The sequence below is a fragment of the Dendrobates tinctorius genome, unplaced genomic scaffold (genome assembly GCF_039654945.1).
Source record: "Dendrobates tinctorius isolate UK_male_01 unplaced genomic scaffold, ASM3965494v1 ptg000036l, whole genome shotgun sequence".
Classification (NCBI taxonomy): Eukaryota; Metazoa; Chordata; class Amphibia; order Anura; family Dendrobatidae; genus Dendrobates; species Dendrobates tinctorius.
Genome location: NW_027361704.1, coordinates 15,703,971 through 15,729,498, shown reverse-complemented (window position 1 = coordinate 15,729,498; position 25,528 = coordinate 15,703,971). Strand labels below are relative to the sequence as shown.

At 52.8% G+C, this 25,528-nt stretch overlaps 1 protein-coding gene across 3 annotated transcripts in view; it reads right to left on the bottom strand.

Moving 5' to 3' along the window:
- Positions 1-24,721, bottom strand: part of LOC141087889 (A disintegrin and metalloproteinase with thrombospondin motifs 2-like) — an 851,362-nt gene extending 826,641 nt beyond the window's left edge. For 2 of the 3 annotated variants that reach the window (XM_073573737.1, XM_073573739.1), the window contains exon 1: positions 24,490-24,720. In XM_073573737.1, the coding sequence (XP_073429838.1) occupies positions 24,490-24,580 (91 nt within the window). In that variant the 5' untranslated portion in view covers positions 24,581-24,720. Of the gene's footprint in view, positions 1-24,489 lie in introns of all 3 variants that reach the window. The other variant, XM_073573740.1, reaches the window with a different exon arrangement.
- Between the last annotated feature and the right edge of the window lie 807 nt (positions 24,722-25,528).

Sequence of the window (25,528 nt, the reverse complement as noted above, 5' to 3'; positions counted from 1 at the left end):
TACTGGACCCAGCAATCACTCTTGCCTAGTGTCTGCCAGGTCCAGCAGTCCCATGCCAGCCTCCTTAATTCATTTTGCCTTTTGTCGATATGGTGCGTCTCTGAATACGGACGTGGTCATCACTCCCTTACCATCCAACATGTCTAGAAGAAGTAACGGAGAAATGGCAGAATACAGGGTACAAAGTAAAGATGCTCTAGAAATATTTCCCTGGGCATACAAGCATGTTCTAAATAAACTTGTCAGTACAGCTGAAAGATCCTCACTAAAGCTGGCAATGGGCCCATATAGGGACAACTAGACTTATTTAAATATTAAAAAGTTAAATGGAACCTGTTGCTTGATTCATGTGTCCCAAACTAAAACAAAGTCCATTATTTTGGGAAATGCTGAGTTTTTACAGTTCGATGATGCGGCTTCTCTTAGTGCTGTTATAGGCAATCGACAGGTCTCTCCCAAAATCAGAGTAGTCAACCGATGTGGCGCTGGGTAAAGCGGGCTGGGGAGGGGGGGGGGGTCTGACTACTCATCTCCATCGATGATTCCATCAACATCCTTTAACTATGAGACAAAGGATCAGAACAAAGAAATGCTCACAGTGGCAGGGTGCCACAATGTAGAAGTGACCGAAGTATTCTGTTACTTTAGATAATATCCCTGCAACTGGAAAGCTGGACCATATATAATTACATAAGAACAACCAGAACATAACAGAAGAAAACAAGTGAAGAAAGCTGACCATGAAGTCCAATAATAGTATAGTGAAATAATAGTTATTACTTTCAGTAATACACAGGTAATAATAATAATGGGAACAAATCAATGTATATTAAAAGATTAAAAACAAGGCCACACACCCAGATGAGAGAATTGGCAATGAACAATAGACAATAAGATGTAATCCGACCAACTACAAAGTACCAGTCTTAGGCTGGTTTCACATTTGCGCTTTATAGCCCTGCGATGGCCTGCGCACGGCCGCCGCTATGCCCCGCCCCCCCCTTCCGGTCATCGCCGCCTACTAGCGCACATGGACGCTTGCGATCTGCGCACCCTATCTTTAGCATAGGGTGCGTAGATTGTGCGCTGGCCGTGCGCTAGCAGGATTTTGCGTGCGCTGCGCACTTTTGAAGGTGCGCCGTGTGCGCCGAAATGCAACATGCTGCGTTCGGCACACACGGGCGCACCTTCAAAAGTGTGCAGCACACGGCAAAATCCTGCTAGCGCACGGCCAGCGCACAATCTGCGCACCCTATGCTAAAGATAGGGTGCGCAGGTCGCAAGCGTCCATGTGCGCTAGTAGGCGGCGATGAGCGGAAGGGGCGGGCGTGCGCAGGCCGTCGCTGTGCTATAAAGCGCAAATGTGAAACCGGCCTTAATGTGATACAGAGTTATCAATTAGTGAAAAAAAAACATAGATAATAGCTAACAGATAAATGACAACCACAGGCGTTAAAGTACATACAAGGGGTTGTAAGGGATAAATATAATATGATAAAGTGCTTAGTGTTGAGGTGTAAACAAAAAAAAAAAACCAAGAGCAACTCCAGTGTAAAAAAGATCCAGAAGGCATCAGTATCAATCCATAGTGTGAATGCGAATGGTTTATAAAATAATATGTAGGCACATTGAAACAGTGATAGTGATGTGTAAAAGTGGAAAAGTAGTAAGTAATGCTCTAAGGCTATGAGCACATGTTGCTGATTTTGTTGCGGATCCGCAGCATTTTTTCTGCATGGATATGCACCAAATCTGCAAAGGGTAGCTCAAGCAATGTTAATCAATGGGAATCCAGAATTAGTGTGCACATGCTGCGGAAAATTCCGCACCGATTCTGAGCGCTTTATTTTCTGCAGCATGTCAATTCTTTTTGCGGATATGCAGCATTTCTGCACCAATTGAATTACACTGAGTCAGTCAAATCCACAGGCGTAAAAAGGTTTGCAGATTTGCGTGCCAAAAACGCTGCGGAAAGGAAGGAGGGAGAATGTACCCCTGGCAGGTGCCTGCCTATAGCCAGGCATGGTCTGATGGGACTACTACTCCTATCCGGCTAGGTCTGCTGTCAAATATACAGTGACAGCATGAGCTGATGATGGGACAGTAGTGGTCCCATCATCCGGTGACTGTGTTCAGTCATAAAAAACACATTCATGCTCAAACAGCTAATCCCCAGCACCCGCGTCTCCTGCAACAAAAATAAAACAAACATATACTTACCTTTCCGCTGTAGTCCATTTAATAACGAGTGCCCCACGACAATCTCCCCTGTAGTACAGTCACATCGGGAGATGTGATCGCTCTACACGGCTCTGGCGATACACTGACAGGAGGTATCCTCCCGCAGTGTATCACTGTGCCGCCGTTAGAGGTCACCGGAGTTCATGCTGTCACTTGCGGCACCGCTGCATGACAAAATTCTCACACAGTGGTAGTGCCGTAAAGTGAAAGCATGAACTCCGGTGAGCTCAGTAATACACTGACAGGAGATAATCGTTCCTGCAGTGTATCACCGGAGCTGTGTAGAGCGGTCACATCTCCCGATGTGACTGTTCTACATGTGAGATCACCGTGGGACACTATGTAATCGGACAGGGACTATTGGAGTTGGTTTATTATTTTATTTTTGTTGCAGGAGATCAAGGGACTCGGCGATGCAGTAAATATGGTTTAATTTGATTCAATAAAGGTGTGTGTGATTATTCTTGCTGTGTCTTCATTTACCATATAACTATAGGATTAGGAATGGATTGGTGTCTAAAGGCCCCATCACACTAAGTGATATCGCTAGCAATATTGCTATAACGCCACTGGTTTTGTGACGTAGCAGCGATATCGCGATACTTACCTCCGACCGGCTCCCCCCGCTGGTTATCGCTGATCGCGCGAGAATGGCCTGGGCCGTTTCTCGTCGTCAGCTTCCTGCTGTGGAGACAAGCAACGCGTGGACGCGGGCAGGAAGACGTCAGGATCGCCTCGTCTGACAGGTAAGTAGCGACCCCCGACTGCTGCTATGTCGCTGGTGAGATCTGCCTGTGTGGCAGCTCACTAGCGACCACTTAGCGATGCACCAGCGATCCATATCGTTGTCTGGATCGCTGGTGCATCGCTAAGTGTAACAGTACCTTTATAGACGCCTCTCCACTACTAATCCGTGGGCTTGCTGTCACCAGATAATACAAAGGTGACATCAACCCCACAAATATTACCCCACTTGCCACCGCTACAAGGAAAGTGTGAAGAGCGAGGCTAAGTGCCAGAATTGGCACATCTATAAGATGTGCCATTTTTGGAGCGGCTGAAAGCTGATTTTTTAGCCTGGGGGGGTGACAATATACATGGCCCCTTCCCAGGCTATTAATATCAGCACGCAGCTGTCTGCCTAGCCTTTGCTGGTTCAATTTTATAGGGGGGGCTCCCATGTCAATTTTTTTCTGGGGTTCCCCTGTAAACTAGCCAGTAAAGGCTACGCAAACATTTGTGGGCTGATGTTAATAGCCTGGGAACCTTTATGGCTATTAGCTCCTATCCAGAATATTAACATCAGCAGCCTTCAGCTTTCCTTCTGCTGGTTATGAAAATTATTTGGGAGCCCACACAATTTTTATAAAAAATTTTTTAAAATAAAGATATTGCATTTCACGCAAATTTCACGTGCGTGCATCTTTAACTCTATGTACCATTTTATTAATGAGGGTATCTGGCTGACACACACAATGTGTATATGTATATATTCACATATTTGTTTTGTGTGTGAACATTATTTGAACATGGTATGTAATGATATTATGGTCTTCAATTGAGAATGTAAAAGAGGAGGTTGGACAAGGAAATCATATCACAATTTTTTTTTGTTAAAAAATATATCTTTATTTAGCTTGCAAATCCGCAGAGAAAACCGCAAGGATTTTCAACAGTGTTTTCTGCCAAGAGGGGCAGAATCTGCACAGAATTTTACAAAGGTAAATAATATGGATCTCACTCTCCTGGATGGCATCCTCCCCAACACGGGTTTCAGCACACTTGAAGCAAACTACTCTAGAAAACTGGAGCAACAGCAATAAAGAATTGGGCCATTGTGCATAAACGTTACCAACGTTCTGCTGACTAACACCTGGCAGATACATTGTGTGCAATCATTACTCCACCAAGCATCAGATGGAGTGGAGTAACGCTCTCCGCCACTGTACACTGGAGCAAAGGAAACGTGTTCTGTACAATGAGGAAATCACACTTCTCTACCTAGCATGTGGGGATGGACAAGTGTGGATTTTGCATATACCACAAGAATGTCATCTGCCTGACTGCTTTGTGCCAAGTGGAAAGTTTGGTGGAGGAGGAATGATAACGTGGGGTTGTTTTTCAGGGGTCAGCTTTGGCTTTTCAGTAACAGTGAAAGGAAATTGAAATGTTTCAGCATACCAACGCTTTTTTGGCAACTGTAAACCTCCAACTTTGTGGCAATATTTTGGTGAAGGTCCTTCTCTATTCCAGCATGATGATTGTGATCGTGCACTGGGGAAAATAGAAATAGACTTACCGGTAATTCGGTTTCTAGGAACCTTCCATGACAGCCACCTTGGAGGTTGTCTCCCCGCCCTAATGGGGGACAGGAAACACAAAAGTTAAATAACCCTCCCCTTCCTGCTACCTCCAGTGTTTTTTCTGGACATACTAGCATGAATAGTTACCGCCAGTAGAGCAGGAATCATCCAGAAAAGATATTAGATAGGGAGGAAAATTAGTGCTGTCGTGGAAGGTTCCTAGAAACCAAGTTACCGGTAAGTCTAATTCTATTTTCTCTAGTCACCTTCCACGACAGCCACCTTGGAGTTATACCAACACCAATTTTTAGGGAGGGACCACGGCCTGTAGAACGCCTCTGCCGAATATTAGATCCCTATTGAAATTCAGTCTATAGTGTCTGGTAAAGGCGTGTACAGAGGACCAGGTGGCAGCTCTGCATATCTGCTCCGAAGTCGCGTTCCCTCTTGCTGCCCATAATGTAGCGACTGATCGAGTAGAGTGGGCCTTTAGCGACTTGGGAGGAGAGAGATCTCTTGAAGAATATGCCAGGGAGATGGACTGTTTGATCCAACCTGCTATCGTGTTTTTTGCCGCCTTCTTTCCCTTATTCCGTCCTGAATATTGAAGGAACAGATTCTGGTCGATTCTCCAATCCCTGGTTAATTCGAGGTAGTGGAGAACCACTCTGCGGACATCCAAGGTATGAAATTTTTCTTCCTTCGTGTTAGAAGGATTTGGGCAAAATGAGGGCAACACGATATCCTGACCTCTAAGGAAGTCTGACACCACTTTGGGCATAAAGGAGGGGTCTAGGTGCAGTACTATACTGTCCGAGTTGAGCAGGAGGTATGGTTCCTGTACCGATGGGCCTGTAGCTCCCCTGCCCATCTAGCAGTGGCGATTGCTACAAGAAAGACTGTTTTGAGTGTGAGGATTCTCAATGGAATTTCTGACAGGGGCTCAAACGGGGCCTGTTAGGCTATTGAGCACTAAATTAAGATCCCGGGGGGAACCCGACTAGGGAGTGAAGGGCGTATTCTGCCTACAGCAGTCATGAATAGTTTAACCCAGCGGTGTTTGGCTAGGTATTGGTCAAAAAAGGAGCTAAGGGCAGATACTTGTACCTTAGCGTGCTTGGAGTAAGTCCTAGCTCTAACCCTTTTTGCAGGAAATCTAGTACCTGGGCAATATTCAGATGGAAGGGGTCAGGGCCACCAGGAAAGCACCAGGAAGAAAATTTTCTCCATATTTTGCCGTAAATGGCATTGGTTACCGGCTTTCTACTTTTTTGAAGGGTTCGGATTACTTCATCCAATAGCCCTTTGGCTTTTAGAATGTTGGCCTCAATAACCAAGCTGCTAGACTTAACTTGCTGGGGTTTGGGTGCAGTAAGGGACCCTGGAAAAGGGGTCGGTCTTTTGGGGTATAAGCAAGGGACCTTCCTGGGCCATGTTCAACAGGGCGCTGTACCAGCTTCGTCCTGGCCACATAGGAGCCACCAGGATTGTCGTGACCCTGTCTGCTCTGATCTTCTGCAGCGTTTTTGCCAGCATAGGGATTGGCGGAAAGGCATAGGCCAGTCTGAAGACCCAAGGATGAGCGAACGCATCCGTCCCCCGGGCCCTGTACGTGGGACTGAGGGAGAAATAGGTTGTCGTTTTTGCATTTTGGGCATTTGCAAATAGGTCGACTTCTGGGTCTCCCCATCTCGAGGTCAGAGACTGGAAGAGCTCCTGGTTCAGACACCACTCTCCCGGATGGACGTCTTTCCTGCTTAGGAAGTCCGCCTGGATGTTCTCCGACCCCTTCAGGTGTACCGCAGAGAAGGATAACAGGTGCTTCTCTGCCCAGAGGAAGATTCTTGTTGCCACTGTCTTTAGACTGGCGTACTTCGTGCCCCCCTGGTGTCTGAGATATGCCACCGTGGTTACGTTGTCAGAGTATATCCGAACGTGATGGTTTCGGATAAGGGATAACGCAGCTTTCAGTGCTTCTTCCACTGCCTTCAATTCTCTTAGATTCGAGGATCTGGATCTTATGCCCTGGGGCCACTGTCCCTGGAAGTATGACTCCTCCACCACGGCTCCAACCTCTCAGACTGGCAATGGTACATAGTATTTTCAGAGGAAGCTGGTCCCAGCTTATCCCTCGTCTCAAGTTCCGGTAATTCAGCCACCACAACAGGGACGATTTTACGTGTCCTGGAAGTGGAATCCTTTTTGACAGGTTGTTTGGATACTTCCTTGCGTTTACCAGGACGTATGACTGGAGGACTCCCGTGTGTGCCTGTGCCCAGGATACCGCCTGAATACACAATGTCAGGGAACCCAGGATAGACATGGCGTCCCTCAGAGTCGGTGCCCTTTGTTCTCTGAATCGGATTATTCTCTGACGAAGGTCTGATTGACGATCCTCGGGGAGAAAGGACGTCCTCTTTTCTGAATCTAAGAGGATTCCAAGGATTTTTTTCCTTTGGGGAGAATAAAGGGCTGACTTCTGGAGATTCGGGATCCACCCTAGGAATTCGAGTATCTGCAGGGTCTTTGATACGTCCTGGTTCAGCCGGGATACCGATGGAGCGACGATGAGCAGATCGTCTAGATATGGCACAATGCATATCCCCTGAAGACGGAGAGAAATGACTGCTTCCCTCATGATCTTCATAAATATCATTGGTGTCGGGGATACACCAAATGGGAGGGCGTTGAACTGGAGATGGCTGATTCCCTGGTCGTGGGAGACCGCGAACCTCAGGAACTTCCGGTGATCCGGATGAATTGGGATGTGGTAATAAGCGTCCCTTAGGTCTATCGTAGCCATCTGCCAGCCCTGTCCAATAAGAGGGATTGCCGATTTCACTGACTCCATCTTGAACCTCCGGTATGTGATGAAGCGATTCAGGGGTTTCAGGTTTATGATAAGCCTGTGCTTTCCTGAGGGCTTTCTTATCAGGAACAGGCGGGAGTAATGTCCTCTGCCAATTTCTTGTGGAGGTACGTACGAGATCACTCTTTCCCGTAATAGATCTTCTATTTCAAGAATTAAGACCTTTTGGAGACTTGGGGACTGTGCAGGGGTGACTCTTAAAGCATGTGTGGGGGGGGGGGGGGGTGTTCGAACTCCAGTTTCAGTCCCGACTGTATAGTATGCAGGATCCACTGGTTCGAGGTCATGGCCTGCCATTGGACGAAAAACTGAGTGAGTCACTGTCCGGGGGCTGTTGTTGCTGGGGGACAAGGATCTTTCTCCCTTTACCCCCCTTCGGGTAGCTCCATCGTCCCGACTTGCCTTTCCCACTGAATTCCCCTGGAAGGGGATGGCACAGAGTTTTGTCTTAGATGTGATGTTGCCTCCCCATGACTTCAGCCACAAGGCTCTTCTAGCCGAATTTGAAAGGACTAGGGACCTTGCTGTTACCCACACCGTTTCTCCAGAAGCATCGGCTAAAAAGTATTAAGTTACGTACCGGTAATGGTATTTTTCGGAAGCCCATGACAGCACCACGAGAGAGGGGATCCGCCCTTCAGGAACAGGAAACCTACAGATACAAAAGGGCGGCACCTCTCCCATGCATCAGTTGGATTACAGAGCTTGAGAGGCTACCATGGTTAGTACACAGCATATAATATATACAACCTATCCTATTTACCAAAAAAAAAAATTTTTATACCATCTCCCACATAAGGTAAATTCGTGAAACAATCTTCTAAAGAAGTGCACCCCTATATGTGAACAAGGGAGGGAACTAAGGGTGCTGTCATGGGCTTCTGAAAAATACCGTTACGCAACTTAATACTTTATTCTGACTCCCATGACAGCACCACAAGAGAATTACAGAGATGTAAAACTAATTTAGGGAGGGACTGCAGCCTAGCAGCACCCTTAGCCCAAAGGTGAGATCTGAGGAGGCACCCATGTCTAACCGATAGTGGTTAAAAAAAGGTGGAAGGAGATGACCAGGTGGCCGCCTTACATATCTGGTCAATTGACACTCCAGATCTCTCTGCCCAAGATGATGCCATGGCACGAGTGGAATGCGCCCTCAAATTCTGTGGAGCCGGACCGCCACCTGCTGTGTAGGCAAGAGAGATAGCCTCCCTAATCCACCTTGCTAACGTGTGTTTTGATACTCTACATCCCTTCCTGGGACCTTGGAGGGATAGAAATAATGCATTCTCCTTCTTCCAAGGATCCGTGGCTGATAAATATTTAAGTAAGCATCTCTTAACATCTAACGCCTGAAGTTTTTGTTCCTTAGGATTGGTCGGATTAGGGATGAAAGAAGGCAGAACTATCTATTGTGTCCTGTGAAAGCGTGATGCTCCTTTGGGAAGGTATGCCAGGTCCGGCCTTAGGATTACTCTATCCTGTAAGATATCTGTGTAAGGGGGCAATCTGGAAAGTGCCTGTATGTCGCTTATTCTACGTGCGGATGTTATCGCTACCAAAAAGCTGCCTTAAGTGATATAACCTTTAATGAGGCCGAATCTAGAGGTTCAAATGGTCTGTCATGGCTGTAAGGACTAAATTTAAGTCCCAAAGTACACATCTGTCTTTGTGTATGGGTCTCGATCTAGCCGCTGCTTTGATGAACCTCGCTACCCAATAGTTGTTGGCAACATCACATGCAAACAGGGCCCCTAAGGCTGAAACCTGTACTTTTAATGTACTTGTGGAGAGACCCAATTTGAGACCCCTCTGGAGGAATTCCAGAATTTCTTTTGTGGGAATTACGTCCCTGACATTAAACTGAAAGGTGGACAGGAGTCGCCTCCAGATTCTAGCATAGATATTTGTGGTAGTTTGTTTTCTGCTTTTCAGGAGGGTATCAATTACATTTTTGGAGAACCTTCTATCCTTTAATAGTGTCCACTCAAACACCACACCGTCAAATGGAGTCCCGCTACCTGTGGGTGGCTGACTGACCCCTGGTAGAGGAGATCCGGAAGGTTCAGCAGTACTTAGGGATCGCATACAGACATGGTCCTTAACCATGCGAACCAGGTCCTCCTGGGCCATAAGGGGGCAATTAATATGACTCTTGCCCGATCTTCCTTACTACCAGAGGTAGGAGGTTTAATGGCGGAAAGACATATGCTACAGAGAAGTCCCACCTTATTAGGAGGGCGTCCTCTGCAAGTAGATTTTCCCTGGGATTCAGAGAGCAGAACGATTTTTCTTTCCTGTTTTCTCTGGTGGCAAAGAGGTCTACCTCCGGCTGACCCCACTTGCAGACAATCTGGTTGTAAATATCCATGTTTAAAGCCCATTCTCCTTGCTTTAGGGCCCTGCGGCTTAGAAAGTCTGTCTTCATGTCTTCTCCCCTGATGTGGAGCGCAGTTAAAGATCAAAAATTTTTCTCGGCTATCTGAAGGAGACGTTCCGTTATCCACATCACGGCATCGGAGCGAGTTCCACCTTGGTGGTTGACATAGGCTACTGCTACCTGGTTGTCTGAGAGTATCCTCACATGATGGCCCTGTATGTACATAATGAGTTCTTTAACTGCCAAATCAATCGCCAACAGCTCCCTCTGGTTAGATGAGGCCTCAGCATCGGAGTCCCAATGTCCCCCAACCCAAAGGGCTAGCATCTGTGGTTATTATGCGGGTTATCTGCGTCACCCAGGGCACCCCCCCCCGAGGATAATTTTCCGTCATCAAGCCACCACCTAAGAGATGTAAGAGTCGAAGGGCTTAGCAATACTTGACCCTGTAGGGAGCCCTCTAAGGCCCTGCTATTAACTAGGGCGTCTTTCTGAAGGGCCATAGTGTGGAATTGTGCCCACTTGACTGCTGGGATACATGAGGTTAGAGAGCCTAACAGAAACATGGCCTGCCTGAGGGTCATGGAGGGTTTATCAATTGCCTGAAGAACCTGCTGCTGTATATGTTGTAATTTATCTAATGGTAACAGACACTGCTGAGTTTCTGAATTTAACAGTAAGCCTAGAAACTACTGGACCCTTAAGGGCTGAAATCGGGATTTTTCGTAATTTATTATCCATCCGAGTTTCTCTAATCTGAACTTAGCTTTCTCCATCTGGGATAGACAATGGCCCACCGAATTTCCCACAATCAAAAAATCATCTAAGTATGGGAAAATTAAGAAATCAACTTCCCGCAAATGAGCCATAACTTCAGTCACTATCTTCGTAAATACCCGGGGCGCTGCTGAGAGACCAAAGGGAAGGGCTCTATACTGATAATGACGGACTATACCGTCTATTGAAACCGCCACTCTAAGGAACTGCTGGAAATCTGCGTGGATAGGTACATGATAGTACGCGTCTTTCAAGTCCACGACTGCCATAAAACACACTTCAAACAGAATTTTTATTGTTGAATTGATGGATTCCATTTTAAAGGTGCGATTAACCAAAAATTCATTAAGGAAACGTAAATTAATATTCGTTCTAAATGTTTTATCCGGTTTTTGGATTAGGAATAAGGGAGAGTAGAAATCTCTACCTCTCTCAAGACCTCCGCTTCAAAAGCAGCTTGTTCGAGGGGTGAAGATCTTAAGGGAGTTGGTTTAAAGGTATCCCGTGGAACATGACTGAACTCCAACCTGAGCCCAGTGAATATTACATCCCGCACCCAGTCACTATTGGTGATCTGTAGCCATGCTGGGAGGAAGGATGACAGTCTACCCCCCACGGGAATTGCTAGTCATTGGTTCGGTCTCTTTCGTTCTCTCGACGAGCGCCTGAACATGAAGCCCGTACCTTTTCTTCTTCTATCCTCCCATCTGGGACGGTCTCTATTAGGTGAAGGATTGCGACTTCTCCCCTGACCAAATCTCCTTCTATTAAATGGACGTTGGTAGGATGCGGACCAAAGATTTGGGAATTTTTTCTTATCGTCCCCGGCTTTCTCAAGCAGTTCGTCCAGGACTGCTCCGAACAAATATTCCCCCTCACATGGGATAGTATAGAGTTTCGCTCTGGATTGAATGTCTCCCTGCCAGCACTTTAGCCACAGGTCTCTACGAGCCGCATTAGAGAGTCCTGCTGCCCTGGCGGCCATTCTTACTGCATCAGCCGAGGAATCCGCTAGGAAGGCTGCGCCCTCCTGGATTATTGGTAGGGCCCCATGAATTGTCTGTCTAGACGTTCCTTGTTTTAACTGCGACTCTAACTGGTCCAGCCAGACCATCATGGACCTGGCCGTGCATGTTGATGCTACTGCTGGTCTTAAGGAACCGGCTGCCATCTCCCAGGTACTTTTAAGGAAGGTATCTGCCTTCCTATCTAAAGGATCTTTAAGGGACCCCATGTCCTCAAAGGGTAGTGAGGATCTTTTTGACGCCTTCGCAATTGCCACATCTAATTTGGGGGCCTTGTCCCAAGTGTTCACCGTCGGATCATCGAAGGGGTATCTACGCTTGAGGGCAGGGGGTAGCGACCCTCTTTTATCTGTTTTTTTCCACTCTCTGCGGATCAGATCCTGAATTTTTTCATTCAATAGGAAGACTCTTCGCTTCCTCTGCTCCAGCCCCCCGAACATGACATCCTGCATGGATAACTGAGGCTTAGGCTCCTCCACTTCCATTGTCCATCTGACTGCTTTTACTAGCTTGTCTACTCGGTCAAGCGGCAGACAAAACTGACCAGAGTCCTGTTCTTCTGAGGAGGACGAGGGAGATGAAACATGGGAGCCCTTACTTCTCCGCCATTCTGCCGAGGAATCAGACTCCACAGGGTCCCCACCCCTTAAGCTTTCTGGTTGGGACAGGGATTTTAGGGTTTCCTTAATCTCTGCCCTGACTATGTCCCTTAAACTCGCAGCTACCATGGGCGACTCCTCCGCCACTGTCTGCTGGATACAGGGGGGGGGGGGACACAACCTTTTGGGGCATAAGTCTGGTAACGGGCATACACTAAGTGCGCATTCCCTGTGTTTGGTTTTACTCATAGCTTTCTTCCCCTACAATAAAACATAGAAGGAGGCCCCGTCACTGAGTGAACATTCCCGAAGATCACTTACCAGTGCCACAATTAAGTACCGGAGAATAAGGGGGATTTTTCTCAGTCGACGTTCCTGTCCGCCCAGAGGAGCCTTTATGACTGGATTGGTCACTTCGTCCTGCACGCTCCTTACTGTCACGGGACTCTTTCTTCTTTTGTTTGACCTGCCGAAGGTCATCCAGGGGCGGCAGTGATGATTGTCGCTGCTGCCGCCATTGCTGCTGCTTCTCCTGATCGCTCTCCATTACTGCGCGCAATAATGTGGCCAAGGCATGGCACCCATCTAGGGTCCTGCCTATATACCCCTCCTCGGGACAGCAGATTTCCTCCTGCCCCCTCCCCAGCTGGCGCCGCTCCTGGCAGGTGAACCGGCGCTTACTGGCATCTCTCCGATGGGCGCCGCCATCTTGGGTCCTCTCGCCTGCGCAGTGGCGCCGCTGACCCGGAAGCGCCCCCAGACGTCACTGCGACTCCGACGTGACCGGAAGTCACGCGGGACGCCGGGGCGCTCCAGTATGCAGCGCTCCTGGCCTCAGCACCCTGCACACGCCGGCCCCCCGCCACCGCGCCGCCGGAGCTGGGAGCCCCCAGGGAGCATACATACCGGCGGCGACTTCTTTTAAGGAGACGGACACCCTCTGGACGCCGCTCCCTGCTGCACACGCCACCGCCGTGCCACCCATCCTAGGCCACCGTGGCGTCCTCCAGGAGCTCCGCACCAGGCCAAGGTAGGAGACCCCCTCGCTACCTGCACCAGCTGGCCGGCCTGTGATCTGTCTGTAGGATCCCGTCCCCTCAGGAACAGGAAATCAACTGATGCGTGGGAGAGGTGCAGCCCTTTTGTATCTGTAGGTTTCCTGTTCCTGAAGGGTGGATCCCCTCTCTCGTGGTGGTCATGGGAGTCCGAATAAAACCTGTTGCTTTCTGGAGGATGGAAAGGGAATCTAAGATTTCCTCTCTGGGGGTACCCCCTGAGAGGTGGTCCTAACGTATGCAGCCAGAAGAACAGAAATCTGGCGACGCAAGTGGATGCAATATTTGCTTTGAGCAGGTTCGTAGACGCTTCCCAGGATTTTTTTAAGGTGACTTTCTATCTTGCGATCCATAGGATCCTTCAACTGGGAAGCATCCTCGAAGGGAAGGGACATCTTCCTAGTCACTTTAGAGTCCTGAACATCTATTTTAGGGATCTCCCAAATAGAGTTGTCACCTTCGAGGGGAAAGCGTTTTTTTTAGTTCAGAGGGCACACTGAGTGCCTTCTCAGGAGAGGACCACTCCTGAGCTATCAAATTCTGTATAATTTAATGAACCGGGAAACCCTTTCTACCCCTGGGTTTCAACCCTCCAAACATCTCATCTTGGACTGAGAGTTTGACCTCCTCCTCCACTCCCATGGTATTTCTCACCACGGAGACCAACTCCTCCATATCCTCAGAGGAGAAATAGTATTTTATTGTGTCGTGTTTGGAGGTGGATGTGGAGCCCTCATTCTCCCAAATATCCTCTGATCCTGAGGAACGGACTTCCCCCGAATCTGAATCGGCTTCCGTAGGTGCCCTTTTCTTTTTTGGGGGAGGGCCCTGGGTCACCGGGGTCTGGGCTGCCATGGAGGTCTGAACCTCCTGCTTAATGAGAGTCTTTATGCTGTCAAACAGGGAGGGTTGCTCGGTGCGCAAAATATTCTGCGTACAGGGTTGGCATAACTTCTTTTTATAATCAGTAGGGAACCTGGCACCACAGATACCACATTTGCAGGGGTTTCTTGCGGCAGAGGCCTTGTTTTCCTGTAAGAAGAGAGAGAAGGCTTTACTCAGACCCGTGCCACCCGAGTTTGACAGATAAGGGACCGACCCTGCTACTCAGTGTAGGAGGGGGAACGCTGGGCTCCGCATATTCAGCAGCTGAAGACTTCTCACCATCCATGTCTGCAGACACACTGCGCTTACCTGGAGTCTGTGGCACCCTTATGTGGGTGTTGCAGCGTTTGGTTGTTTTGTGCCCCTCCTTCCTCCTGTCCCTGGGGAGGAACGATTGTCCGACCCCTACTGCCATATGAGTCCCCGGGCCTCCGGGTGCCGGCGCACGTCTCCCATCACAGAAAACGCTGGGGGACGCAAACCGGAAGCGTGCGCCGACATCACTTCCGGTCGAGAGCCCGCCCCCTCCGACGCGCGCGGCCTCCATACAGCAGCGTGGGAGGAAGGAGGAAGCCGGGGAGCTGACTGGAGGACCCCGGTCGGCACCATACCGCCTCGCTTTACCCCAGAGGGTGCGGGAGGGGTGGAAGCAGTCCTGAGTCACACCGGAAGTTGGAGACGGGAGCAGCGCCCGGAGGAGGAGAGGCAAACCCCCCCGACCTCGGCTGCCCAGCTGTGAGTATATAGGAGCTCTGCTCGCTGGCCACGGCAGCCCCTTGTAACCTCTTCATGCCTCAGTAGGGGACAGGAAAAACACTGGAGGTAGTAGGCGGGGAGACAACCTCCAAGGTGGCTGTCGTGGAAGGTGACTAGAGAATATTTTGGTGAAGGGACTTCTCTATTACAGCATAATGATTGTGATCGTGCACTGGGGAAAGGTCCATGAAGACATGGCTGGGTGAGCTGAAGAACTGGACTGGTCCACACAGAACCCAGACCTAAACCCAATCAAACACCTTTGAGATGAACTAGAGAGTAGATTCTGAGCCAGGGAGCTATCATCCAACATCAGTGTCTGACCTCACTAATGCTCGTTAGGATGAATGAGCGATAATTCTCACAACCAATATAGGTGAAATCCCTGCCAGGACAGAGAAAGCTGTTGCAGCTGCAAGGTGAGGTGGAGGTAGGCTATCCCCATAACAATGCCTATGGACTTAAAATGGGATGTCAAAAGCTTTTGTAGTTGGAATCTACAAGGATGCCAATTCTTTTGCCCATATAAAGTACATCTAACTTTACACCAACTCTTACTTAACATGCCTTTTTGCTTCTACATGTTAGAGCATATTGCAGCACGTAAGACGCACTTATTACCACCAAAGCCATGTCCCTTAGACTAGATGTGCCAAAGTGACATACAATATGTAATATTATCAATAGGAAATCTACCCCAGAATTACTGTCCCCATTGGCAATCAAAATCTAAATTGGAATCTGGGAGGAAACACACAGAAACACAAGAAGAGAAAATACAAACTCCTTGAACTTGTCATCCTTGGTGGGATTTGAATCCAGGGTTTCAACACTGCAAAGCAACAGTGCTAACCACTGAGCCACCATGTAACTATGAAAACATATCCATGTGCGTAGAAGCTGTAGAGACCAAGTTGATTTGAGATATATTAAGGTTGATCAACAATTGAACCATACATGTCCTTCACCCCTAGTTTAGTAACCTTGCATCACATGAATGCATTACTGAGGCCAGCCACAGTTTCCTACACCGCGACTGGCCCCTCTGGAGCCAGCCACAGCTTCCTACACCGCGACTGGCCCCTCTGGAGCCAGCCACAGCTTCCTACACCGCGACTGGCCCCTCTGGAGCCAGCCACAGCTTCCTACACCGCGACTGGCCCCTCTGGAGCCAGCCACAGCTTCCTACACCGCGGACTGGCCCCTCTGGAGCCAGCCACAGCTTCCTACACCGCGGACTGGCCCCTCTGGAGCCAGCCACAGCTTCCTACACCGCGGACTGGCCCCTCTGGAGCCAGCCACAGCTTCCTACACCGCGGACTGGCCCCTCTGGAGCCAGCCACAGCTTCCTACACCGCGGACTGGCCCCTCTGGAGCCAGCCACAGCTTCCTACACCGCGGACTGGCCCCTCTGGAGCCAGCCACAGCTTCCTACACCGCGGACTGGCCCCTCTGGAGACAGCGACAGCTTCCTACACCACGGACTGGCCCCTCTGGAGCCAGCCACAGCTTCCTACACCGCGGACTGGCCCCTCTGGAGCCAGCCACAGCTTCCTACACCGCGGACTGGCCCCTCTGGAGCCAGCCACAGCTTCCTACACCGCGGACTGGCCCCTCTGGAGCCAGCCACAGCTTCCTACACTGCGACTGGCCCCTCTGGAGCCAGCCACAGCTTCCTACACTGCGACTGGCCCCTCTGGAGCCAGCCACAGCTTCCTACACCGCGACTGCCCCTCTGGAGCCAGCCACAGCTTCCTACACCATGAATACTTCTCTGGACCAAACTACAGCTCAGCACAGATGAAAGCTGCTCCTCATCACATGTGGAAGGAAGCCTTTCCATGACCTGTCCACGCCTGAATGATGTCAGCTTATTGTAATGTCTTCATAGAGACACTAGCCCTTGGCCCTCTGCTGGTGGCCACTTCCACACAGCTCCAACTTATCACACATGTCCCAACTTGCAGGTTAAAATGTGGAAGTGGAAATGACGTGGAAGTGCAATAAGGACTGCGCTTGCTTCTGGTAGAGTAAAGGGTTCTTTATTCAGCCAACGCGTTTCCTGAGCCTGCTGGCTCACTTCATCAGGGCAGATTACATTGGAAGACAGTGAAACATACTTATAGACAAAAAAGGCGCCAATACAGGGTCAAACAGAATCAGCAAAGGTCAAAAAAAAAAAAAAAACAATATAAGCAAAGGTCAAAAATGGTAAAGAATAAAAACAATTAAATTTAATCACAAACATAGAAAACACAACAATAAGAGTCTATATAGAAAAGAAAAAATAAAATTATGTAAAAGTACAAAAAATATGAAACAGAGTGCTAAGGATCACGAGGTTGAAACATGGCTATAGTTAAAAAAGGTGAGTCCTCAAGGGGTATTAGAACCTGGCTCATGAAGTGCAAGTGCAGACTCTAAAGTGCAAATGTAAGGTATTAGTCCACTAGACCATTAAGCTTGACTGTGGTGGTGTGAAGAATAAATCTTTTCCCCCTCTTCTATCAAATAAAAGCATCATTGATAATATTGAGGCCATAGGGACCAATTGTCTTTAATTTATAAATCCAATAGACCTCTTTTCTATTCAGTGCTTGGGTTCTATTGGAAACGTGTTGAGGGATGTGTTCTATAGGAAAAATGATAGCTTTAGAAAAATCTCTTTGGTGAAATAAATCAAAGTGACGTGACAAACCGTGTTTTTGATACCCAGTTTTAGTGTTGTGTCTATGAGAATTCATTCTACAGTGAAGGGGTTGTGTGGTTCTGCCAACATACAATTTAGGACAAGGACAAAGGATGACATAGATGACAAAGGAAGACACACAGGACAGGTGGTTAGTGATGGTGAATTTTTCTGAGGTGAATGGATGTGAAAAGATGAATGTATTATGAGCAATATTACTGCATAGGCTGCACCTGGGTTTCAGGCATCTGAAAATGCCTGGTGTCAAGCCAGTGCAGTTATCAGGAGTACACTGGGTCAATCTGCTAGGGGCCAGATAGGTTAAAATGTGAACAGTGAGCAGCATTACTTTGCATGAGTACATTGTGTGTTTTTAATAATACGTCCAACACACTCAGATGTCAGCCCCCTTGCACCATTCACCCCGGGCAGATGTCAGCCCCCTTGCACCATTCACCCCGGGCAGATGTCAGCCCCCTTGCACCATTCACCCCGGGCAGATGTCAGCCCCCTTGCACCATTCACCCCGGGCAGATGTCAGCCCCCTTGCACTCATCTCAGGCAGATGTCAGCTCCGATGTCAGCCTCCTTGCACTCTCCCCGTGCAGATGTCAGCCCCCGGCACTCTCCCCGTGCAGATGTCAGTCCCCTTGCACTCTCCCCGTGCAGATGACAGTCCCCTTGCACTCTCCCCGTGCAGATGTCAGGGCAGATGTCAGCCCCCTTGCACTCACCCCGGGCAGATGTCAGCCCCCTTGCACTCACCCCGTGCAGATGTCAGCCCCCTTGCACTCACCCCGGGCAGATGTCAGCCCCCTTGCACTCACCCCGGGCAGATGTTAGGGCAGATGTCAGCCCCCGGCACTCTCCCCGTGCAGATGTCAGCCCCCTTGCACTCTCCCCGTGCAGATGTCAGGGCAGATGTCAGCCCCCTTGCACTCACCCCATGCACATGTTAGCCCCCGGCACTCTCCCCGTGTAGATGTCAGGGCAGATGTCAGCCCCCTTGCACTCTCCCCGTGCAGATGTCAGTCCCCTTGCACTCTCCCCGTGCAGATGTCAGTCCCCTTGCACTCTCCCCGTGCAGATGTCAGTCCCCTTGCACTCTCCCCGTGCAGATGTCAGGGCAGATGTCAGCCCCCTTGCACTCACCCCGGGCAGATGTCAGCCCCCTTGCACTCACCCCGGGCAGATGTCAGCCCCCTTGCACTCACCCCGGGCAGATGTCAGCCCCCTTGCACTCACCCCAGGCAGATGTCAGCCCCCTTGCACTCACCCCAGGCAGATGTCAGCCCCCTTGCACTCTCCCCGTGCAGATGTCAGGGCAGATGTCAGCCCCCGGCACTCTCCCCGTGCAGATGTCAGCCCCCTTGCACTCTCCCCGTGCAGATGTCAGGGCAGATATCAGCCCCCTTGCACTCACCCCGGGCAGATGTCAGGGCAGATGTCAGCCCCCTTGCACTCACCCCGTGCAGATGTCATCCCCCTTGCACTCTCCCCGTGCAGATGTCAGCCCCCTTGCACTCTCCCCGTGCAGATGTCGGCCCCCTTGCACTCTCCCCGTGCAGATGTCGGCCCCCTTGCACTCTCCCCGTGCAGATGTCAGGGCAGATGTCAGCCCCCGGCACTCTCCCCGTGCAGATGTCATCCCCCTTGCACTCTCCCCGTGCAGATGTCATCCCCCGGCACTCTCCCCGTGCAGATGTCATCCCCCGGCACTCTCCCCGTGCAGATGTCAGCCCCCGGCACTCTCCCCGTGCAGATGTCAGGGCAGATGTCAGCCCCCTTGCACTCACCCCGTGCAGATGTCATCCCCCTTGCACTCACCCCGGGCAGATGTCAGCCCCCGGCACTCACCCCGTGCAGATGTCAGGGCAGATGTCAGCCCCCGGCACTCACCCCGTGCAGATGTCATCCCCCAGCACTCTCCCCGTGCAGATGTCATCCCCTTTGCACTCTCCCCGTGCAGATGTCATCCCCCGGCACTCTCCCCGTGCAGATGTCATCCCCCGGCACTCTCCCCGTGCAGATGTCATCCCCTTTGCACTCTCCCCGTGCAGATGTCAGCCCCCGGCACTCTCCCCGTGCAGATGTCAGCCCCCGGCACTCTCCCCGTGCAGATGTCAGCCCCCGGCACTCTCCCCGTGCAGATGTCAGCCCCCTTGCACTCTCCCCGTGCAGATGTCAGCCCCCTTGCACTCTCCCCATGCAGATGTCAGCCCCCTTGCACTCACCCCGTGCAGATGTCAGCCCCCTTGCACTCACCCCGTGCAGATGTCAGCCCCCTTGCACTCACCCCGTGCAGATGTCAGCCCCCTTGCACTCACCCCGGGCAGATGTCAGGGCAGATGTTAGCCCCCGGCACTCTACCCGTGCAGATGTCAGCCCCCTTGCACTCACCCCGGGCAGATGTCAGCCCCCTTGCACTCACCCCGTGCAGATGTCAGGGCAGATGTTAGCCCCCTTGCACTCACCCCGTGCAGATGTCAGCCCCCTTGCACTCACCCCGTGCAGATGTCAGCCCCTGGCACTCACCCCGGGCAGATGTCAGGGCAGATGTTAGCCCCCGGCACTCTACCCGTGCAGATGTCAGCCCCCTTGCACTCACCCCGGGCAGATGTCAGCCCCCTTGCACTCACCCCGTGCAGATGTCAGGGCAGATGTTAGCCCCCTTGCACTCACCCCGGGCAGATGTCAGCCCCCTTGCACTCACCCCGGGCAGATGTCAGCCCCCTTGCACTCACCCCGGGCAGATGTCAGCCCCCTTGCACTCACCCCGGGCAGATGTCAGCCCCCTTGCACTCACCCCGGGCAGATGTCAGCCCCCTTGCACTCACCCCGGGCAGATGTCAGCCCCCTTGCACTCACCCCGGGCAGATGTCAGCCCCCTTGCACTCACCCCGGGCAGATGTCAGCCCCCTTGCACTCACCCCGGGCAGATGTCAGCCCCCTTGCACTCACCCCGGGCAGATGTCAGCCCCCTTGCACTCACCCCGGGCAGATGTCAGCCCCCTTGCACTCACCCCGGGCAGATGTCAGGGCAGATGTTAGCCCCCTTGCACTCACCCCGAGCAGATGTCAGGGCAGATGTCAGCCCCCGGCACTCTCCCCGTGCAGATGTCAGGGCAGATGTCAGCCCCCGGCACTCTCCCCGTGCAGATGTCAGGGCAGATGTTAGCCCCCTTGCACTCACCCCGGGCAGATGTCAGGGCAGATGTCAGCCCCCTTGCACTCACCCCGAGCAGATGTCAGGGCAGATGTTAGCCCCCTTGCACTCACCCCGGGCAGATGTCAGGGCAGATGTTAGCCCCCTTGCACTCACCCCGAGCAGATGTCAGGGCAGATGTCAGCCCCCGGCACTCTCCCCGTGCAGATGTCAGGGCAGATGTCAGGGCAGATGTCAGCCCCCGGCACTCTCCCCGTGCAGATGTTAGCCCCCTTGCACTCACCCCGAGCAGATGTCAGGGCAGATGTCAGCCCCCGGCACTCTCCCCGTGCAGATGTTAGCCCCCTTGCACTCACCCCGGGCAGATGTCAGGGCAGATGTTAGCCCCCTTGCACTCACCCCGAGCAGATGTCAGGACAGATGTCAGCCCCCGGCACTCTCCCCGTGCAGATGTCAGGGCAGATGTCAGCCCCCGGCACTCTCCCCGTGCAGATGTCAGGGCAGATGTCAGCCCCCGGCACTCTCCGCGTGCAGATGTTAGCCCCCTTGCACTCACCCCGAGCAGATGTCAGGGCAGATGTCAGCCCCCGGCACTCTCCCCGTGCAGATGTTAGCCCCCTTGCACTCACCCCGGGCAGATGTCAGGGCAGATGTTAGCCCCCTTGCACTCACCCCGAGCAGATGTCAGGGCAGATGTCAGCCCCCGGCACTCTCCCCGTGCAGATGTCAGGGCAGATGTCAGCCCCCGGCACTCTCCCCGTGCAGATGTCAGGGCAGATGTCAGGGCAGATGTCAGCCCCCGGCACTCTCCCCGTGCAGATGTCAGGGCAGATGTCAGCCCCCGGCACTCTCCCCGTGCAGATGTCAGGGCAGATGTTAGCCCCCTTGCACTCACCCCGGGCAGATGTCAGGGCAGATGTCAGCCCCCTTGCACTCACCCCGAGCAGATGTCAGGGCAGATGTTAGCCCCCTTGCACTCACCCCGGGCAGATGTCAGGGCAGATGTTAGCCCCCTTGCACTCACCCCGAGCAGATGTCAGGGCAGATGTCAGCCCCCGGCACTCTCCCCGTGCAGATGTCAGGGCAGATGTCAGCCCCCGGCACTCTCCCCGTGCAGATGTTAGCCCCCTTGCACTCACCCCGAGCAGATGTCAGGGCAGATGTCAGCCCCCGGCACTCTCCCCGTGCAGATGTTAGCCCCCTTGCACTCACCCCGGGCAGATGTCAGGGCAGATGTTAGCCCCCTTGCACTCACCCCGGGCAGATGTCAGGGCAGATGTTAGCCCCCTTGCACTCACCCCGAGCAGATGTCAGGACAGATGTCAGCCCCCGGCACTCTCCCCGTGCAGATGTCAGGGCAGATGTCAGCCCCCGGCACTCTCCCCGTGCAGATGTCAGGGCAGATGTCAGGGCAGATGTCAGCCCCCGGCACTCTCCCCGTGCAGATGTCAGGGCAGATGTCAGCCCCCGGCACTCTCCCCGTGCAGATGTCAGGGCAGATGTCAGGGCAGATGTTAGCCCCCTTGCACTCACCCCGAGCAGATGTCAGGGCAGATGTCAGCCCCCGGCACTCTCCCCGTGCAGATGTTAGCCCCCTTGCACTCACCCCGGGCAGATGTCAGGGCAGATGTCAGCCCCCGGCACTCTCCCCGTGCAGATGTTAGCCCCCTTGCACTCTCCCCGTGCAGATGTCAGGGCAGATGTTAGCCCCCTTGCACTCACCCCGGGCAGATGTCAGGGCAGATGTCAGCCCCCTTGCACTCACCCCGAGCAGATGTCAGGGCAGATGTTAGCCCCCTTGCACTCACCCCGGGCAGATGTCAGGGCAGATGTTAGCCCCCTTGCACTCACCCCGAGCAGATGTCAGGGCAGATGTCAGCCCCCGGCACTCTCCCCGTGCAGATGTCAGGGCAGATGTCAGGGCAGATGTTAGCCCCCTTGCACTCACCCCGAGCAGATGTCAGGGCAGATGTCAGCCCCCGGCACTCTCCCCGTGCAGATGTTAGCCCCCTTGCACTCACCCCGGGCAGATGTCAGGGCAGATGTTAGCCCCCTTGCACTCACCCCGGGCAGATGTTAGCCCCCTTGCACTCACCCCGAGCAGATGTCAGGACAGATGTCAGCCCCCGGCACTCTCCCCGTGCAGATGTCAGGGCAGATGTCAGCCCCCGGCACTCTCCCCGTGCAGATGTCAGGGCAGATGTCAGGGCAGATGTCAGCCCCCGGCACTCTCCCCGTGCAGATGTCAGGGCAGATGTCAGCCCCCGGCACTCTCCCCGTGCAGATGTCAGGGCAGATGTCAGCCCCCGGCACTCTCCCCGTGCAGATGTCAGGGCAGATGTCAGCCCCCGGCACTCTCCCCGTGCAGATGTCAGGGCAGATGTCAGGGCAGATGTCAGCCCCCGGCACTCTCCCCGTGCAGATGTCAGGGCAGATGTCAGCCCCCGGCACTCTCCCCGTGCAGATGTCAGGGCAGATGTCAGGGCAGATGTTAGCCCCCTTGCACTCACCCCGAGCAGATGTCAGGGCAGATGTCAGCCCCCGGCACTCTCCCCGTGCAGATGTTAGCCCCCTTGCACTCACCCCGGGCAGATGTCAGGGCAGATGTCAGCCCCCGGCACTCTCCCCGTGCAGATGTTAGCCCCCTTGCACTCTCCCCGTGCAGATGTCAGGGCAGATGTTAGCCCCCTTGCACTCACCCCGGGCAGATGTCAGGGCAGATGTCAGCCCCCTTGCACTCACCCCGAGCAGATGTCAGGGCAGATGTTAGCCCCCTTGCACTCACCCCGGGCAGATGTCAGGGCAGATGTTAGCCCCCTTGCACTCACCCCGAGCAGATGTCAGGGCAGATGTCAGCCCCCGGCACTCTCCCCGTGCAGATGTCAGGGCAGATGTCAGCCCCCGGCACTCTCCCCGTGCAGATGTTAGCCCCCTTGCACTCACCCCGAGCAGATGTCAGGGCAGATGTCAGCCCCCGGCACTCTCCCCGTGCAGATGTTAGCCCCCTTGCACTCACCCCGGGCAGATGTCAGGGCAGATGTTAGCCCCCTTGCACTCACCCCGGGCAGATGTCAGGGCAGATGTTAGCCCCCTTGCACTCACCCCGAGCAGATGTCAGGACAGATGTCAGCCCCCGGCACTCTCCCCGTGCAGATGTCAGGGCAGATGTCAGCCCCCGGCACTCTCCCCGTGCAGATGTCAGGGCAGATGTCAGGGCAGATGTCAGCCCCCGGCACTCTCCCCGTGCAGATGTCAGGGCAGATGTCAGCCCCCGGCACTCTCCCCGTGCAGATGTCAGGGCAGATGTCAGGGCAGATGTTAGCCCCCTTGCACTCACCCCGAGCAGATGTCAGGGCAGATGTCAGCCCCCGGCACTCTCCCCGTGCAGATGTTAGCCCCCTTGCACTCACCCCGGGCAGATGTCAGGGCAGATGTCAGCCCCCGGCACTCTCCCCGTGCAGATGTCAGGGCAGATGTCAGCCCCCGGCACTCTCCCCGTGCAGATGTCAGGGCAGATGTCAGCCCCCGGCACTCTCCCCGTGCAGATGTCAGCCTCCAGTCCTGCCCGTTATCAGCTGGCTATCTGCGTTGCAGACAACTCGCCACACACCCTCCCAGGACTAGTGCCACCAAGTTTTAGCAGCAGAAACTTTCCAAGGCTAGAAGCCGCGGGGCTCGGAAGCGTTTCTGCCGCCCGCACCCTGCCCAGCAGCACAGCGCTCGCAGACGGGCAGCGCCACTCACCTTCGTCTCTGGAAATGTACAGACAACTGGCCGGTAGAACGATCGTCCAGCACAGGGCGGCACAGGTGAGAATCCCAGTGACGGGCTCCATTGCAGCCGGACTGCAGCTACGGCTGAGCGCAGGAATCCAGCGTTGATGCGAGTGTCGGCGCTCGAGGCTCCAGCAGTGTCACTCACACCAGCGCGCAGCTCTGTCTGCAGAACAACTCCAGCTGTACACCAGTTCATCGCAAGTTGACTTGTCATCCGCAGCGTGATTGGCTCTCCTGTTGGGGACACGATTGGCGGTTGTGAAGCGTCTGCTGATTGGCCGTTGTCTTTTCCCCTCCAAGTGGATGTGGCAGCGCCTTGTGCGGCGCAGCGCTTGTCATTGCCCAGTGTGGAAGTTATCATCTGCCACATGGACAAGTGATGCCTCATGCCTGGCACCAGTGCCCGCGGAGGGAGCTGCCCCGGCCACAGCGCTGCTCACCTTCTGGGGCACAACAATTAACTCTTTAAGGACAGAGATGTTGTCCTTTCTCACTCGCACGTTTGCTGACAGCCTTTTGTTATTCCATCTGTGCGTTTCCTCGTTTTCCAGGGGAGAGGCAGTGTTATTGTCTTGTGCACTACTTGGACAGCCCCCTTTTATGTGTAGTGGCCCCCTTGTAAAATAAGACACAAACCTACAAAACTGGTCTCCCCACAGGTGCCGGTCCAGCGATGCCATGCCGGCTCATCCGGGGCTAGTGTGGCATTGTTACGCTGCCTGCTCATCAGTGTCCAAGGTCGTCTGAGGGCAGCTGAATAGCGACCACTGATCGGCGGCAGGGCTCACGTGGCACCATAATGTCATGTGACTCCCAGGGGACATGGCGCCAACACCGGCAGAGCGGCATCAGTATATGGTAGTTATTCGCAAAGTGGGACTACGACATTGAACCGCTTCACACTGTGGCCATTTTACGCTTTTTCCTCCCCTTGTTTTCTACAGGGTGAGGAACGGTAAAACCAAAAAATGTTAAGAGCAATTCTCCAATTGTTTTCTTATATATAT